Source organism: Geotrypetes seraphini, chromosome 1 (genome assembly GCF_902459505.1).
Source record: "Geotrypetes seraphini chromosome 1, aGeoSer1.1, whole genome shotgun sequence".
Lineage (NCBI taxonomy): Eukaryota > Metazoa > Chordata > Amphibia > Gymnophiona > Dermophiidae > Geotrypetes > Geotrypetes seraphini.
In genome coordinates this window covers 312283952-312303037 of record NC_047084.1, presented here as the reverse complement: position 1 = coordinate 312303037, position 19086 = coordinate 312283952, and the positions used below count along the sequence as shown (strand labels likewise).

Here is a 19086-nt window from a genome sequence, read left to right as displayed (position 1 = left end):
GACATGGCGGTACTTGAGAGAGTCCAAAGGAGAGCAACGAAACTGGTAAAAGGGCTGGAACACTGCCCATACGCCGAGAGGTTGGATAGGCTGGGGCTCTTCTCTCTGGAAAAAAGGAGGCTCAGGGGAGATATGATAGAGACCTTCAAGATCATGAGGGGCATAGAGAGGGTGGATAGGGACAGATTCTTCAGACTGAAGGGGACAACAAGTACGAGGGGGCATTCGGAGAAACTGAAGGGAGATAGGTTCAAAACAAATGCAAGGAAGTTTTTTTTCACCCAAAGGGTCGTGGACACTTGGAATGCGCTACCGGAGGAAGTGATCAGGCAGAGTACAGTACAGGGATTCAAACAGGGATTTGACGGATTCCTGAGGGATAAAGGGATCGTGGGATACTGAGAGAGATGCTGGGATGTAACACAGGTATAGAAAGCTAACCAGGTAACAAGTATAGAAACCCAACAGGTCGTGCATGTGCAAGACCGGAGGGTTAGGACTATGATGGGAAGATAGGACTTCAATGAGAAACCAGGGTGGCAAGGGAGCCCCCTCTGGTGATTCAGACAGGTCGTGACCTGTTTGGGCCGCCGCGGGAGTGGACTGCCGGGCAGGATGGACCTATGGTCTGACCCGGCGGAGGCACTGCTTATGTTCTTATGTTCTTAACATGCCACCATGATTCTGATAGCTCCTCGGTGGCCCAGACAACTGTGGGGTTCTCCCCTTGTACTTCAGCTCAGCACCAGGGAGCCTCTGCTTCTACCAGTTTTTCCCTCTCTGCTTACTCAGAGTCAAGAATCCTTGCTACATCCCAACCTGCAGTCTCTACACTTAACAGCTTGGTGCCTATCAATCTAACAGACTCTATACAGTACTCTCAGTCTGTACAAGATATTTTGGTAGCTTCTAGAAAGTCGTCCACTCGGCAGTGTTACGGCCAGAAATGGACTAGATTTTCTGCTTGGTGTTCCACTCGCCATATGGAGCCAATGTCTACCTCCTTGGCTTCTGTTCTGGATTATTTACTTCACTTTTCACAATCTGGACTTCAGTCTACATCTATCCGAGTCCATCTCAGTGTGATTGCTGCTTTTCATCAGCCTCTTGATGGGAAACCTCTGTCTGCCCATCCTGTGGTTTCTCACTTTATGAAAGGTCTTTTTAATGTTCATCCACCACTTAAACCACCCCCAGTGGTCTGGGATCTCAATGTTGTATTGGCTTAATTGATGAAGCTCATCTCAAGTACCTTACTTGGAAAGTAGTTTGGACTGCAAGCATGCCTTGGCTTTCTACTTGCAACGCACTCAGCCTCACAGAACAGCCCCACAACTTTTCATCTCCTTCGATCCAAATAAGTTGGGGCACCCTGTCTCGAAGCGAACCACCTCCAACTGGATGGCTGCTTGTATCTCTTTCTGCTATGCTCAGGCTGGTCTCCCTCTGCAGGTTCGAGTCACGGGCCACAGAGTTAGAGCTATGGCGGCATCTGTAACTTTCCTCAGATCAACTCCTATTGAGGAAATCTGCAAGGCTGCCACTTGGTCCTCGGTTCATACATTCACCTCTCATTACTGTCTGGATACTTTCTCCAGAAGGGATGGCCATTTTGGCCAATCTATTTTGCAAAATCTTTTTTCTTAACTTGCCAACTCTCTCTCCATCCCATTATGCTTAGCTTGGAGGTCACCCACTGTTGAGAATATGCTGCCTGCTTGTCCTTGGATAAAGCACAGTTACTAACCGTAACAGTTGTTATCCAGGGACAGCAGGCAGATATCTCACAACCCACCCTCCTCCCCTGGTTGGCTTCTTAGCTAGGTATCTGAACTGAGTTTCCTCACAGGAGACGCGCGCCCTAACTCGGGCGGGAAGGCACTCGCGCATGCACAGCGCAGCACTCGGAAGCTGTTACAAAGATCTTCAAGCAAGTCTGCTTTCGAGACTGTCTGCTGCGGGGCTCCGTCGGTGACGTCACCCACCTGTTGAGAATATCTGCCTGCTGTCCCTGGATAACAACTGTTACGCTTAGTAACTGTGCTTTCTCTTCTGCAGCGAAAAAAACATAAAGGGCCTCAATGAAAAGGGGCTTGTCTTTATTGACCCGACATGATCCATGTTTTGGCGTATGCCACCTGCATCAGGGTCGGCCAATAAACAAAATACGATTACCAAACTTCGGGGATCAGAATCAATCCTAAAGCCCCAAGCACAGAGAACAATCTCTTAGTCCTGTGTTGCTTCAGCTGTGCTCAGGTTTTAGGACTGATTCTGATCCCCGAAGTTTGGTAATTTGCACTAAACATTTGAACTAGACATTTCCTGTATATCCAGAAACTGCTGTTCCACATTGTGTTTTTGGAATTACCATTGCTTGCAGCGTATCAAATTTAAAATAAGCTTAATATACATTGGCAACAGAAAAAACTGATTCTACACTTGCTTGTTTTCCTACAATAAAGGATCATTTCCTTATATGATTTTAAGATAGACTGGAAAAATTTAGTGCTTAGATGTGTATGAAATTTCTGTCTGCTTTGTTTCAAAACACTGAATCATTGTTATTTTTTTTTTTTATACAGTTGATTAAGGATTTACTGAATGCGTTACCAAACATGTTCCTCGATACAAGAGAGACGCACAGTTCACTTGGTCCTGCGCTTCAGGCTGCCTCCAAACTGATGTCTCCAACAGGCGGGCGCATATCTGTGTTTCAGACACAGTTGCCTTCTCTAGGTGCAGGACGTTTACAATCCAGAGAAGATCCTAATCAGAGATCAAGCATGGCGGTAAATAGCTTAATGGATTTAGATTAATGTAATTTAAGAGATGAAGACTTTAGAAACAGCATCTGTGAACATGTTTATGCCAGATGGGTCTAGAATTCAGGGACTAGAACAGGGATCTCAAAGTCCCTCCTTGAGGGCCGCAATCCAGTCGGGTTTTCAGGATTTCCCCAATGAATATGCATTGAAAGCAGTGCATGCACATAGATCTCATGCATATTCATTGGGGAAATCCTGAAAACCCAACTGGATTGCAGCCCTCAAGGAGGGACTTTGAGACCCCTGGACTAGAACATGACTTACAAGGCTAGCTACCAGATTGAAAATCAAGCAGCCTAAAAGGTGTGTGCCATGGCTCCTGTCCATATTGCTACATCTGCATATAATACATGTTCTCTTTAGCTTGGTACTGTGCTGCTATTTTTAATTGGTGGTGGTGTGATTGTACTGCTTAAAAAAAATGTAGCAAGTAAACACATTAAAAATCGAAGAATTGAAGGTAATTCAGTGAACCTGGGTTTGTGTAACAATCCTATCCAGGAGGCGTTGGAGAATACTGCCATGGCTGGCAATTTTAACATGACTTCATAAAGGGGGCCTAAGTTTGTAGCTGAGGCATGAAAGACTCAGACAACTGGAGACCAATCCTGGATCTGAAGTCAATCAATGCTGAAAGTGCCCCAATTCCGCAGGGGGGGTGGATTTCTAGCCTCCTTGGATTTCACAGAGGCCTATTTACTTATTTCCAGATCACAGGAAGCGCTTGAGATTCCATGTAATGAGGAGACATTCCAGTCTTCAACATTTCCGTTTGGTCTGGCAACAACACCTCCTCGGTGTCAGGTCAAAAGCGCGCCCAGACAATTGAGCGGAGCACGGAGGCGCGTGCTGCGAAAATTATTGTTTTTACGGCTTCGACGGGGGGGGGGGCATAGGGGGGAGAACCCCCCCACTTTAGTTAATAGAGATCGTGCCGCGTTGTGGGGGGCGGTGTGGGGGGTTGTAACCCCCCACATTTTACTGAAAACTTCACTTTTTCCCTGTTTTTAGGGAAAAAGTTAAGTTTACAGTAAAATGTGGAGGATTACAACCCCCCACAACGCCGGCGCGATCTCTATTAAGTAAACTGGGGGGGCTCCCCAACAAAAACCCCCGTCGGAGCCCCTAAAAACTGTAATTTTCTTCGGCGCGCACCTCCGTCGTGCACTCAGTTGTCGGCGCGCGCCTTTGTCTTTCGCGGGGTTGTCTATGAACCTACCTCCTCGCACCTTCACCAAGGTGATGGTCATGGTAGTTGCACATCGCCACAAGTTAGGGATTCAGTTGTCTCCATACCTGGGCAATTGGCTGATTAGAGCTCTATGCATGCCTGTTGAAGAAAAAGCAGTGGCACAAGTTGTGCAGCTGTTGCAGAACCTGGGGTGGATTACTAATTTCTGAAAAAGCCACCTGGAGCTGGCCCAATGCCTAGAGTTCTTGGGAATCTGTTTCAACATAGCAGAGGGCTCTGTTTTTCTTTAGAGCCACGTAAACTGAAGCTCACTTGCCAGATGTCAGACCTCCGTGCAATGCTAGCTTCTATGGCTTGGCACTGTTTCCAGGTGCTAAGTCGATGATGGGAATCACAGAGGTTTTCCATTGGGTGAAAGCTTATATGTGCCCTCATCTGGACACGCTATTGTCCCACTGGTCCCCGCAAGCAGATTCAATCCAGTGTCAAAGTTTTCGTTGGTGGCTCCAACCAGAAGAATGCCATTCCGTATATCCTCTTGGGTAATCCTGACGACAGTTGCCAGACTGTATGGCTGTTGGGGTCATTACAAGGTTTATTGTTTATTGTTTTATTGTTTATTGTTTAATTAGTTTTTTGATTAAACGCTTTATCGATTCTGCAAAGCGTTGTACAAAGCATAAAAAAAATAACATTTCATCAAACAAAATTACAATTAAAACATACTTTCAAAAAAAGGAACTGTAAGACAAACTACTACACATACTAGGTTAATTAGGGACGAACGAACAGAAGACACACGAAGGAAAAAGGGAAGAAATACAATAGCTATAGTAAATGAGAGAGACATTAAGGGCAAGCACAAAAGGGCAGGAATTAATAGGTCAACCTATTATGATGACAAGGGTCATCTATTTCAGGGACACTGGTTGCCCTCTCAGAAGATGTGGTCTAGAAACCGACTGGAACTGCAAGCCATTTATCTGATGCTACAGATGTTGGAGAACTCCCTGAAAGGCACAGCAATCAGGGTTTTTTCAGACAATGCTACAGTGGTGGCCTATATTAACAGGCAGGGAGGTGCCAAGAGTGCTTGTCATTAGTGCACATCGACAGTATATTTTTTCTGTCACAAGCCCACAAACCTGAAATTCCTTGCCCATTTATCTAAGAGAAGAATGTCTTATAAACAGATTTAAGAGCAAGTTAAAGTGCTTTCTTTTTAAAGATGCCTTTGACTGATTTAGTTTTATTTTTTAAATTTAGTCTGCCCTTTTGAAATTTATACTCCGTTGTTTTTATTTACCCCCTCCTGATATTTAACCCATTTGTTTCTTTTCTATTAAATATTGTATTTCTTACCTTTTCTTCCTTTTTGTAATGTATGTCTTGTTCGTTGAGTACTGTTTATGTTTGTTCCCCCTGAAAATTGTAAAGTTGTTTTAGTATATCATCGCTTTGAAGTATGATTAAGCGATTAATCAAATTTTAAATAAATCTTGAAATCTTGAACTAGAGGTTCAGAAGTCCACCTGCAGGCTCTTTCAACAGCACATGAGCGGGAATGGATATTGTGCAAGCTGACTATCTCAGCCGGTAGACGGTCCTGTGGAGAGTGGTCATTATCCTGAAAGGTCTTTGACAGCATTGTGTGTCAATGAGGTTGACCGATGTTCAATCTGATGACATTGGCAGCCAACAAGAAAGTAGATCTAGTTCAAGACTAGATGTGCCGGTTTGGATGATCTAGTTCATTGGGGAAATCCTGAAAACCCAACTGGATTGCGGCCCTCAAGGAGGGACTTTGAGATCCCTGCTCTAGCTCAACCGTGCCCAGAAAGAGGACTGTTGTACGTGTTTTCCCCCATGGCCCAAGATAGGCCAGGTCATTTGCAGAACATGGGATTTGCAGAACATGGGATCTATTTTCTCAATTGCCGGTAAGAATCTCTGGAATTCAATTCCAGATATAATTAGATTATGTAAAGATCATATGTCTTACAGTTGTTTGTGGACACCTTTCTCTAACTATGTGGTTATTATTTGTTTTAGATTTAAATAATTCTGTATTAAGGACATTTTGTGGGGAAGATTGACTTATTTGTTTACTGCATTTTATAATGTTTGTGCTTGAAATTGTGAATGTAAATGTTTTGTACATCGCTTAGATTTAAGTGATTTATACATTTAAAAAATAAATTACAGTGAGCCACCCGGGGCTAGTAATCCTGGTTTCCACAGATTGGCTGCACCAGCTGTGGTACACAGATCTAGTGCGCTGGCAGAGGGACAAGAGTCTCAAACGACCAATCATTTGTCCCTTCTGTTATAGAGATAGAACTCTGAGGACTTTCTTAGAGATCAGACTCCAAAGTTGATCCTTGAGGGGAGGAATACTGGTCTAGTGTCTAACCCTCAGTAAGCCTGGTTCTAAGAGAGAGGTTGAAGAGGCTCAACATTAAAGATAGTTTTCACAGCAACCTATGAACTGCATATATAATTTGCATATCTTTGCTTTAGAAGAGAGCTGTTGACTAAAAGGCTTCTTTGGATCTGTTTAGGAGCTTTTTGAGACTTTGGGGAGTAGTAAGTGGGGGAGAGGCCTGAAAAACTCTTAAGTCAGGTCAAGTGCACTATGCTTCCGGGGGTGTGAATCCTCTCACTCTAACTGAAAAACGCTCCTTGAAGAGAGACCTCTGGCTGGTTTTAGCCTGTTAGTTTGAAAGACTGAACTCTGAGGACCTTCTTAGAGATCAGACTCCATGTGACCCTTGATGTTAATTCCCTCCTTCCCACACAAGGCAGAGCTTTTTTGGCTCTTCAGCCAACCAGGAATAGGGCATTGCTTTGGTAGGATTTTTCTGTTCTTTCTTTTTTTCTTCCAGGTGTAAGTATTTCTGCAACTACAGTATGGCTGGGAAACATTGTGTCACCAAAGTTGCTGCTCAGTTTACAGCTTCTATCTCTGTGCAAACAGAAAATGTTACTCAGGCAGAGGGAGTGGTTCCATGTGCAAGCTGTCTTTAGCTTGAATCCCTCATGAAGGAAGTAAAGAAACTGAGAGAGGAGGTGGCAAGACTGAGAAGCATCCATGAGAATGAGAGGTACATCGATGAAGTGGTTCATGAGACATCAAAGATTTCCAGCAGTGGGGAAGAAAAAGCTGTGCTGAGGGAAGACAGCTGGTATCAGATTACAGAACACTGCAAGATTGGTACTTTGACACCCCCCACCCTTGAACTGAAGAACCAGTATGCTGCCCTGGAAGTGGAGGAGATGAAAACATCCCATGGAGAGGAAGGGCCAGTGCTTGAAATCCCAAAAATTGCTGGATCCATGACCACTAGGAGGCGTAAGGTAGTGGTGATTGGCAATTCCCTTCTGAGGGGTACAGAAGCATCCCATCTGCAGACCAGACATGATGTCCCAGGAGGTATGTTGTTTGCCTGCTGTCAAAACCAAGAAGTTACAGAGAAATTGCCAAGACTCATCAAGTCTGATGATTATTATCAGATGCTGCTTATCCTCATTGGCACTAATGATACTGCCAGGTACCCCTGCAAACATATCAAAAGTGACTTTGTGGCTCTGTTTTAAAGTTCATGTAAAGAATGAAACTTCTACTCCCATTTTACAAACCTATGGCGTCCCGCAAGGCTCCATTCTATCTCCTCTATTATTCAATATCTTTCTATCTCCTCTTCTAACCCTAGCACAGTCTATTGGATTCAAGATTTTCGCGTATGCAGATGACATACAACTCCTTCATCCTATCAACACCTCAAACATCTCAGAAATAAACATCATTAACAATAAACTTGATACAATTAGTGACTGGCTTTACACAAACAAACTCTCCCTCAATATTGACAAATCCTGCGGTCTCCTACTTCCAATCAACAACAGTGAGACTCTTATCAGGAAAAATTTCCATCAAATCCATTCCTATAAAAATAGAACCAAAAATAAAATTACTAGGAGTTATTATTGATAAAGATCTCACTTTCCACGATCACATCAGCTCGGTTGCTAAGATTTGCTTTTTCAAACTTCGTCTTATCCGCTCTCTAACTTCGATCCTAGAGACAGATGCGATCAAAATTCTAATTCATTCTCTAGTTATTTCTCACCTCAATTATTGCAACTCTCTTTATAACGGACTTCCTCAAAAAGAAATCCGACGCTTACAACTAATTCAAAACACAGCAATAAAACCCATCTATAAAGCTGGTAAATTTGACCATGTTACCCCTCTTCTGAAGGAAGCACACTGGCTCCCCATTACACACCGTATCACTTATAAAACCATTCTGCTCACTTTTAAAATCAGACTTTCTCACCAGCCTTCATACCTAGACAAACTCCTCATCCCACAACGCTCAATACGTCTCCTAAGGTCAGCCAATCAGAAACGCTTGTCAATTCCTTCTATAAAAGATTTCTTCTACACTAGGAAAATAAACTTCACAGTAGTAGCTCCCACCTTGTGGAATGCTCTGCCACAGCTACTCCGATCCGAAAATCAACTCGACAAATTTAAGGTAAGCTTGAAGACCTTCTTATTTAGCGATGCCTTTTCCTGTATTTAGATTTTCCTTTACATACATAAAGTTTTTTTTTTTTCTTTTCTTTTTTCTTTCTCTCCTTACTTCCAATCTTCATCTTTTTCTTCTTTTTATATTTAACCAACCGCTTTTATAAACCGATCACACCCTATTTGTTTTACCCTCTTCCCTCTTTCTCCTTTCTTCTTTTAACATGTAACTTTCCCCCATCCTTCCCATTTTCCCTCACTTTCAAGTCTGTCTAGTTAATGTCTTCAGTGTACACTTTGATTATTTTATATTTTATTTATTTATTTAATTTTTCCTTTCAAATTTTTATTGTAAACCGGCCAGATACTTGCTGATGGTCGGTATATTAAAAGCCAATAAACTTGAAGGTGAAGCAGTCAGGTGCGCAGGTGATATTCTCGTCCATCCTCCCTTTTGAGGGTAAGGGCCATGTCAGAGAAGAACACATCCTGGAGATGAATTCATGGCTATGTGTATGGTGTTGAGAGCATTTTGGCTTCCTGGACCATGGAATGATTTTCCAAGGGCTGCTGAGCAAGGATGGTATACATCTATCAAAGAAGGGAAGACGTGCCTTTGACAGGAGGCTAGCTAATCCATTGAAGAGGGCTTTAAACTAGAAGTGATGGGGCAGGGTGATCAAAGCCCCTGGTGAGTATAAACCCTCAGGTAAGTAAATCACTGAATACCTCTACCCGGATGGGAAAAGTGGGCAATGTCTGGAAAGCAGTATATACTAATGCTCGAAGTATGGGAAACAAGATTCTGGATCTAGAGGTTGTGATGGAAGAAAATGAGTTGGATATAATGGAAATCACAGAGACATGGTTCACGGAGAGCCATGATTGGGATGTAGTTATACCAAGCTATAATCTGTTTAGGAAAGATAAGGTAAGAAGAAAAGGAGGGGGGAGTAGCGTTATATGTTAAAGATCATATTAAAGCCATACAAATGCAGGATCTACAGGGTAAGGAAGAGGCAGTGCAGATCAATTTGGAAAGAGGGAAAGGTAAATATATTTACATTGGTGTGATATATAGGCCTCTTTCACAGATGGAAGAAGTGGACAGAGATTTAATAGTAGACATTCAGAATAGATCTAAAAAAGAGGATGTTCTACTAATAGGTGATTTTAACATGCCGGATGATGATTGGGGAATCCCTATTGTGGGGTCTTCTAGAAGTATAGAGATCCTGGATTCTCTACAAGGAGAACTGTTCCAGCAGTTGGTAATGGAACCCACACAGGTTGGGGTCATACTGGACTTAGTGCTTACAAACAGGGAAAGTGTGTCTGATGTTACAGTGGGTGATCATCTGGCATCCAGTGATTACTGCATGGTAAAGTTTAATATTAAGGTGGGTATAGAGAGGGCTCATTCAAAAGTAAAGGTTCTAGATTAAAAAAAAAAAAAAACTATGGATGGGTGATTGCATCAAGGAGTAGAAATGCAGGGGCCAAAACAAAAAGGAGTTATTGTAAGAGCGACAAACCTTTTTGTGAGGCAAATAAGTAAAAATAAGAGGAAAAGAAGGCCACTTTGGTTCTCAAATGTAGTAGTTGAGAAGGTATAGAATAAGAATTCAGCTTTCATAAACTACAAAAGTTAAGAGAGGCTGGTCAAGTACCGTAGTCAAGAAAGCAAAGATACACATGGAAGAAAAAATTAGACATGGTAAAATGGGAAGACAAGACTTTTTTAGACATATAAATGATAGGAAGTTCAAAAGTGGCATTGTGAGGCTCAAAAGTGAAGGGGAGGAATATGTAGAAGCTTATAAAGAAAAGGCTGAATTGCTTAACAAATATTTCTGTTCTGTGTTCACGGCTGACGCGCCAGGAGTGGTACTGCAGAAGACAAATGAAAATAGGGATGAGGAATGGTAGACCCTGATCAATTTTCAGAGGGTTGTGTTTATGAGGAACTAGCTAATTTAAAGGTAGGCAAAGCGATGGGGCCGGATGGGGTACATCCGAGGGTGCTGAAGGAACTTAGGGTTGTTCTGGTAGCTCCGCTGACTGACCTGTTCAATGCTTCTCTAGAATTGGGTATGGGACTGGAGAAGAGCGGATGTGGTCCCTCTACATAAAAGTGGAAGTAAGGAAGAAGTAGGGAATCACAGACCAGAGAATGGTGAAATTTCTGGAATCTGGTGGATTACAGGACCAGAGGCAACATGGATTCACTAGAGAAGGGGTGCCCACACTTTTTGGGCTTGCGAGCTACTTTTAAAATGACCAAGTCAAAATGATCTACCAACAATAAAATTTTAAAAAAACACAACGCACACTGTACGCATAGAAAATGTTAATTATCATTCCTATTCCAGGGTTTTTCAAAGAGGTCAAAGCAGATGACTCTATGCACTATCACCTCAATAACAACCATACAAAAATAGACAAATATACCCCCCTCCCTTTTTACTAAACCACGATAGTAGTTTTTAGAGCGCAGGGAGCTGCGCTGAATGCCCAGCACTGCTCTCGACGCTCATAGGCTCCCTGCGCTAAAAAACTCTATTGCGGTTTAGTAAAAGGGGACCTTAGTGTAAAATATAGACAGCAGATATAAATTCAGACACATTTTGATCACTAAATTTAAAATAAAATCATTTTTCCTACCTTGTCTGGTGATTTCATGAGTCTCTGGTTGCACTTTCTTCTTCCAATCTTTCTTCCCTTCTTTAGCCTGTATGCTTCCTCTCCTCTAGACCTCGTTCCCTCCCCCAACTTTTCCTTCCTCTCTCCCTGCCCTTTCTTTCTTTTTTTTCTGTTTCTCTTTTTTCCTTCTGTCTCCCTGCCTGCCCTTTTTCATTCTTTCTCCCTGCCCTCCCCCAAGCCATTGCTACTCCATCGGGGACCAGGACCCAAACCGCCACGAATAACAGGCCCGAAAGCCGACGCCGCCCCAACCTCTCCCTGCTTCGGCCGACCAGCATCGCGATCGAGCTGTTGGAGGAAATGCTGCCGGGTCCTGCCTTCGGGAAACAGAAAGTAGGCAGGACCCAGCAGCAAGAAGAGGAAATGCTTCATTAACCTGTCTCCCGCCTTAGCCCGTAGCGAACGCTTGCTTCAGGGCTCTCAACATGTGCGTGCCGGCTTCCCTTCTCCCCCCCCCCCCCCCCGGACATAACTTCCAGTTTCGGACGGAAGAGAAGGGAGGCTGGCACGCACACGTTAGAGCCACGGAGCATAAGTTCGCTACGGGCTGAAATCTCCAAGCCGTTTTTTTTTAATGTTCAGCAGCGGCGGCAGCAGCAGATGACAGCTGGGCGGACCGCCCAGCTAAAAGGCCCTAGAGAGAACACTGGAGAGGAAGGCTGATCGGCCCGGTAGATCAGGACAGCAACACGAGTCTATCACAGAGCCCGGGATGGGCTCCGCGATCGACTCGCGTTGCCTTCCTGAGCTACTGGTCGATCGCGATCGACGTGTTGGGCACCCCTGCACTAGAGGTAGGGCTTGTTAGACAAATCTGATCAATTTCTTTGACTGGGTGACCAGAGAATTGGATACAGGGAGATTTTAGCAAAGCCTTTGATAGTGCTCCACAAAGACATCTAATAAATAAACTGAGTGCCCTTGGGATGGACCCCAAAGTGACGAATTGGGTCAAGAACTGGTTGAGTGGAAGACGACAGAGGGTAGTGGTTAATGGAGATTCCTCTGAGGAAAGGGATGTTACCAGTGGTGTGCCTTAAGGTTCTGTTCTTGGGCTTGGGCTTTTTAACATTTTTAAAAGCGATTTTGCTGAAAGTCTGTAAGGTAAGATTTGCATCTTTGCGGATGATACCAAAATCTGCAATAGAGTAGACACCCCGATTGGTGTGAATAGCATGAAGAAAGACCTAGCAAAGCTTGAAGAATGGGTCTGAAATTTGGTAGCTAAAATTTAATGGCAAGAAATGCAAGGTCATGCATTTGGGCACAAAACCCAAGGTTTAGGGGGTGAAGAACTTATGTGCATGACAGAAGAATGGGGCTTGGATGTGATTGTATATAATGATCTTAAAGTGGTCAAACAGGTTGAAAAGGTGACGTTTAAATCTAGAAGGATGCTAAGGTGCATAGGAAGAGGTATGGCCAGTAGGAAAAAGGAGGTATTGATGCCCCTGTATAAGACTCTGGTGAGATTTTATTTAGAATATTGTGTGCAGTTCTGGAGACCACACCTTCAAAAAGATATAAAAAGGATGGAGTCAGTCCAGAGGAAGGCTACTAAAATAGTGCATGGTCTTCATCATAAGGTGTATGGGGACAGACTTAAAAGATCTCAATATGTATACCGTATTTTAACGTAGATAACGTGCACCCGTGTAAAACGCGCACTCGGGTATAGCGCGTGGAAAACACAAATTTATGTACAGAAATTTTTATATACCGCGCACACCCGTATACCGCGCATGCTGCCCGACTCTCCCGTCGCCACCCGACTCTCCTTTCGCCCGCACTACATTATGGGCAGGAGGAATCCCAGGCCCTCCTGCCCTCGACGCAAACCCCCTCCCCCCAACGACCGCCCCCCCAAGAACCTCCGACCGGGGGGGCCTGAGGCACATGGGCCCAACCCGACCATGTGCCCAAGGCCCCGCCCCCAGGAGGGACCTAAGGCTCCCGGGCCTATTCTGATTGGCCCAGGCGCCTTAGGCCCCACCAGTAGGCGGAGCTTTGGGACGGATGGGCCAATCCGGCCTCATTCCGTCGTTGGCTGCCTGCCGGACAGGCGGGTTTGGCTCCCGTCTGTCCGGCCAACTACACAAAGGTACGGGGAAGGGGGGTGGGGGTGTCCTGGGGGTCGGCCATGGGGGTCGCGGGTCGGCTGGGGGAGCGGTCGGAGGTTCTTGGGGGGGGGGCGGTCGTTGGGGGGAGGGGGGTTTGCGTCGAGGGCAGGAGGGCCTGGGATCCCTCCTGCCCGTAATGTAGTGCGGGGTGGGGGTAGGGGGTCGCCGTGGCCAGGAGGGTTTGGGCTCCCTCCTGGCCCGATATTGTCGGGGAGTTGGCGGGGCAAGAGGGCTTGGGCTCCCTTTTGCCTCGATCGTGTCGGGGGGGGCAAGAGGGCTTGAGCTCCCTCTTGCCCCGATCGTGTCGGGGGTGCCGCGGTTGGCTGGGGCAAGAGAGCTTGAGCTCCCTCTTGCCCCGATCGTGTCGGGGAGTCGGCGGGGCAAGAGAGCTTGACGTTAGAGAAAGGGCGAACCGCTGGAAGAGGAAGCAGCAGGCGCAGGGCTCACAGAAGGGCCGGGACCGCCAAGAGGAAGCAGCAGGACACCGGTAGGAGCTTCTACATGATGGGGGGGGGTCGGGAGGCTGTGGGGGTGCGAGCGGTCCTTCAGGGTGGGGGTGCGGGTGCTGGTGGGAGTGCGTGCGAGCGGTCCTTCGGGGTGGGGGTGCGAGCGGTCCTGCGGAGGGGGGTGAATCGGACGTCGGGGGGGGGGAACTATGTAAAAAAAATTTTATATAGCGCGCTCAAGCGTATACCGCGCAAGGTTATGCACGGTTTGTAAAAACACGTATAACGCGCGCATTATATGCGTGAAAATAAGGTACTTTAGAGGAAAGGTGGGAGAGGGGAGATATGATAGAGATAGAGATATGGATCCTGTAGTTCTTTTTAGCGACAGACGATTCTTGTGCCTGTGTGCACGGAAGAGGAGCGGGGGTTTTCAGCTGATTTACATTCCCTGAGGAAGCCTTTGAGAGGCGAAACAAAGCACTTGTTGGAGGAATTGGGCATGGATTCTGGACTTTTCATCTGACTGTATGCCATGGCATTTTCTTGTGAAGTCTGGCCAGACATCTTCAATCAATTAATCATAGCATTTCAGACCATGGTTCCCAAGCTAAGTAAAACTTTTTGTTTTTGCTTTTCCTGTGCACAGTGATGGGTATATTACCCTTTTGATAATTACATTTCTGTGGTGGTGAAGTTTTTTTTGCCAGTGATAGTAAATGAAGCAGATTTGAACTATTATTGAGAGTTGTCTGCTGTTGTTCGTGAAAATTTTGAGGCTTTTTCTCCGCTTTGTTATGAAATGTTTATCGGGGATGTATAGCCCATCTCTGGCGAGTAATATTTTGTGATTGATTTTTGATATTATTTTATTACTCTATAATTTTTCTTGAGAGATGTTTAAATACCTACGTGTCATAAATGTGCATGAGTCCAAGTCTCTTTCGTTTGAAAGGAAGCTCTGGAATGAGAGGGCTTAGGCTCAGAAGTAATCTAAGGAAATACTTTTTTACAAAAAGGGTAGAGACAGAGACTGTGTCTGAATTCAAGAAGGTGTGGGATAAGCACATGGGATCTCTTAGAGAGAGGAAGACATACCGTAATGGTTACTGTGGCTGGGCAGACTAGAAGGGCCATTTGGCTTTTATCTGCTATCACATTTCTGTGTTTCTAAGATGCATCTTCCTCTATGGCAACCCTTTCCATTATGGATTCTTATCATTGTTCTTTAAGTGATCTTTCAATTCAGACAGTTTTTCTGTCTGGTGGCTCCTCGTCTTCAGCAGAAAGAGTCTCGGAGTTGCAGGCACTCTCATGCAGAAAGCCATTACTCAGATTTACAGAGGCTATGATCTCTATGCACATAATACCTAACTTTTTACCAAAAGTGTTTCTGCCTTCAATCTAAATCAGAAAGTCTAACTACCCGTGTTCCATCCCATGGGTTCAGAAAAAGAAAAGAAGAGTTTTAACATTTCTGGATGTTAGGAACATCCTGCTCTGTTACCTTGAGGCCAAAAATGTTTTTTCTTCTCTCAGATCATCTTTGTGCTCACCAGTTCTAGTCAACTTGGAAGGTAAGCTTCTAAGGTTTCCATTTCTAGATGGATTTGCATGGTGATTTCATCTGCATACATTGGCTGTGGTAAGCAGCCGCATTCTACTAGAAGTGTGGCTTCTTCATGGGCAGTACCAACTGTGGAGATATGTAGGGCAGCTACATGGTCCACTCTCCATACTTTTACAAAGTTTTACAGAGTGGATGCAGCACAAAGGGTTGCCACATTTGGGTCCTCTGTGCTCACAGCAGACTCATCTGCTCTACCCTAGAACCAGGGGACTGCTTTGATACATCCCACTGGTCAAGACTGATGTGCCAGAAGGAAATATTAGGTTCTTACCTTGATGGTCTTCTTTCTAGTAGAAAGGCACATCAATCTTGAAGGCCCACTCTGTCAGTTATTGATTTCGCCTGCTTACTATCTCAGACAGGTATGGGTTTCCAAAGGTTGGGGTCTTCTCCTGTCAGACATCTGAAGAGTAAAGAGACACCTCTATTATTAAGAGGAAAGTGAGAGCATGAGAGATCTACAGGTGTTAGTGCTGGTTGCACTCAAGTAGGTGGCTTGTTTGTTCCACCTTGTTTTCCATACTGTTTTATTGACATTGTTTAACAATAATTGCTGCAAAGCAGAACAGAAGTGACAATGTAACTAAGAATGTTCGTATGATTCTCTGAACTAATGCAATTCCTGGGACAAAACGAAGAGCCAACAATAACCTATTTGTACTTGTAACTATGAATTTGTAGCTTTGACCTAACTGTATTAATAGTTTTACTGTTCTACCTGTACTAGCAACCCTATTGAATGTCCGTGTTAAATTGTCCATTGTAACTTCCTAGGTAACAGACCCAAACCCTTGTAATGTAATCTGACGAACTGAATAGGTAAAGGCAGATAGAAAACCTAATTAACGTAACATTCGTCGGGGAGGTTGCCTGTACCCCTCCTTCTTATTTCTCCTCTTATAGTGGTTTACAACTGCTTTGAGACAAACTGAGGCGCTACAGCACAGCCCAGTGAGGAAGGAGGCAGAGCTGAAAAAGATAGATGTTATCTTCTATACAATTTGCAGTTGGAGGAGAATAACCCACTGGTCAAGACTGATGTGCCTTTCTACCAGAAGGAAAATTATCATGGTAAGAAGAATCTAATCTTTCCATGCAAACATTTTCATTTATGGAACAATAACTTTAATGAAATATAACGCTGTTCAAATGCAATAGGGTCATCTATTTCAGTGTAGATAATCCTGCTGAAATATGAAATATTTTCAGAATATTTTGCACAGAATTCTACATGCCTTGTTGCAAAATCAGCTCTCAAGCTGTTGCATAGAACTAGTGACACTAATATTATAAACATAGGTGTAGGGCATTCACCAAAGCAAGTATGAAAATTGAGCATTATTTTGTACTGCTATGTATACTTTTTCTGTAGGTTGTACAACATTTGGGCCCTGCGACAGATTTTTACAAGAAATTGGCTCTTGATTGTTCTGGACAGCAAACTGCAGTGGACCTCTTTCTGTTAAGTTCACAGTACTCTGACTTAGCATCACTGGGTAAGTCAAAAATATACATTATCATCTTTGTTTTTGTAAATGTTTCAGTTGAATTCTCTCTACCCTGATCACTGAAACGTTCATCCAAAGGCTGAAAGTTAGGCCTATTTGTACCTGATTGGTCCAGTTTCCTCTCTCTGCTGGAAGAAGTGCACCTCTCCAATGGGAGAGCTGCCAGCCTCCTCACTGAATACAAACAAATTACCATTCTTCTATTTTAGGAGTCTTCTAAATGTAAAACGTCTTTTCACATGGCTGAGCATTTAATACATAAGGTCTGCTTTTCTGACCACTTCTCCTTGGCATCATACTAAAGTAGTAGTAGTAATAATAATAATTATATATATATATATATATATATATATATATATATACTAGGGCTGCACATTTAATGTGTTAAAAATTCCAACATGCGTTAATTTTGATTTTTTAATCACATCAAACAGCTCTCTCCCCATTTCCTCTTCTCCTACCGCTGCCCTGGACTCTCCTTTAGCTTCCACCCCGCTGCCACCACGTTCTTTCTTACCTCCACTTCAGCAGCCTTTGTTTCCTGATGCCTGCAGATCATGCCTCTGGTATCTCATCCCCCTCCCCCTGAAGGCCCTCTGATCTTGCCTAAATACATGCTGCTCTGCTCTAGCCAGAGTCGGCCCTCTCTAACATCCTGCCTTCTCTGATAATACTTCATTTCTTGCAGGCAGGCCATTAGAGCGGGAGGACTCTGGCTAGAATGGAGCAGCCTGTATACAGGCAAGATGGGAGAGCTGCCAGGGTGGGGGGATGAGATACCGGAGTGATGATATGTGACGCCCCCCCCCCCACACACACACAGACTTCCTCGCCGCTTGGGTGCCCCCTCCCCCGCATATCTCTTCAAATGTTCGCCAGCACAAACAGCATCTTACATTTGCTGTTTGCGCTGGCCTTGGCACGTCCTGGTACAACCAGTCCTAATATATGTGTGTATATGTATAGTAAAACCTTGGTTTGTAAGCATAATTCGTTCCAGAAGCTTGCTTGTAATCCAAAGCACTCGTATATCAAAGCAGATTTCCACATAAGAAATAATGGAAACTCAGACGATTTGTTCCACAACCCAAAAACTTTAATACAAAATACTACACGTACTTGTATTGCAAGACCAAGAACGATCGGCTCAGTTGTGATGATGAGACGCATGTATATTATATGTACTCGTATTGAAGGCCTTGCTTGTTTAGAACAGTCACTACACTCCCGCAGCGTCAGAGAGAGAAGAACCATCGGCTCAGTTGTGAGGATGTGACGCGTGTATACTGTATGTACTTGTATTGGAAGACATTGCTTGTATATCAAGTTAAAATTTAATAAAATGTTTTGCCTGCCTTGCAAAACACTTGCAAGCCAAGTTACTTGCAATCCAAGGTTTTACTGTAATATATTTTGTTCTGTTACATTCACTCTGGAGTCAGTACTATAAGGATCTAATTTGAACCTGCGAACCGGGTACCTTGTCAAAGGCTTTTTGGAAGTCTAAGTATACGATGTCTATGGGGTCCCCTTTGTCCATCCGTTTGTTAATTCTTTCGAAGAAGTGCAATAAGTTCGTCAGGCACGATTTTCCCTTGCAGAAGCCATGTTGGCTTGTTATCATAAGTTTATTCCTTTGTAGATGCTCCTTGATGCTATCTTTTATCAGTGCTTCTGCCATTTTCCCCGAAACCGAGGTCAGACTTACCGGTCACCTCTTGATTCCTTTTTAAAGATGGGCGTGACATTGGCTATCTTCCAATCCTCTGGGATCACGCCTGTTTTCAGGGATAGATTACAGACTTGCTGTAGTAGTTCCACTATTTCCTCCTTTAGTTCTTTCAGTACCCTAGGATGGATTCTGTCCTGGCCCAGTGATTTATCAGTTTTTAATTTTTCTATCTGTCTGTGTACGTCTTCAAGGCTTACTTCCATGCAGTGTTCCCGCTAAGCTGCGCTGGCGTACGCTGGCGCACAAAATATTACATCGCAGCGCACAAGTTTCTCGTCACAGCGCACACACGCGTCGCAAAGGTAAGGGGAGGCTGGGGGAGGAATCGGACGTCGGGGTGGGGGTGCGAGGGTTCACGGAAGTTTCGCCCCCCACATTTCGCCCCCAGCAATT

General features: G+C 44.3%; 1 protein-coding gene across 8 annotated transcripts in view; it reads left to right on the top strand.

Moving 5' to 3' along the window:
- SEC24B (SEC24 homolog B, COPII coat complex component) overlaps nucleotides 1-19086 on the top strand; it is a 237619-nt gene that overhangs the window by 151012 nt on the left and 67521 nt on the right. For all 8 annotated transcript variants that reach the window (XM_033956191.1, XM_033956237.1, XM_033956226.1 and 5 more), the window contains 2 exons: nucleotides 2586-2792; nucleotides 16826-16949. In XM_033956191.1, the coding sequence (XP_033812082.1) occupies nucleotides 2586-2792; nucleotides 16826-16949 (331 nt within the window). The remainder of the gene's footprint in view (nucleotides 1-2585; nucleotides 2793-16825; nucleotides 16950-19086) is intronic.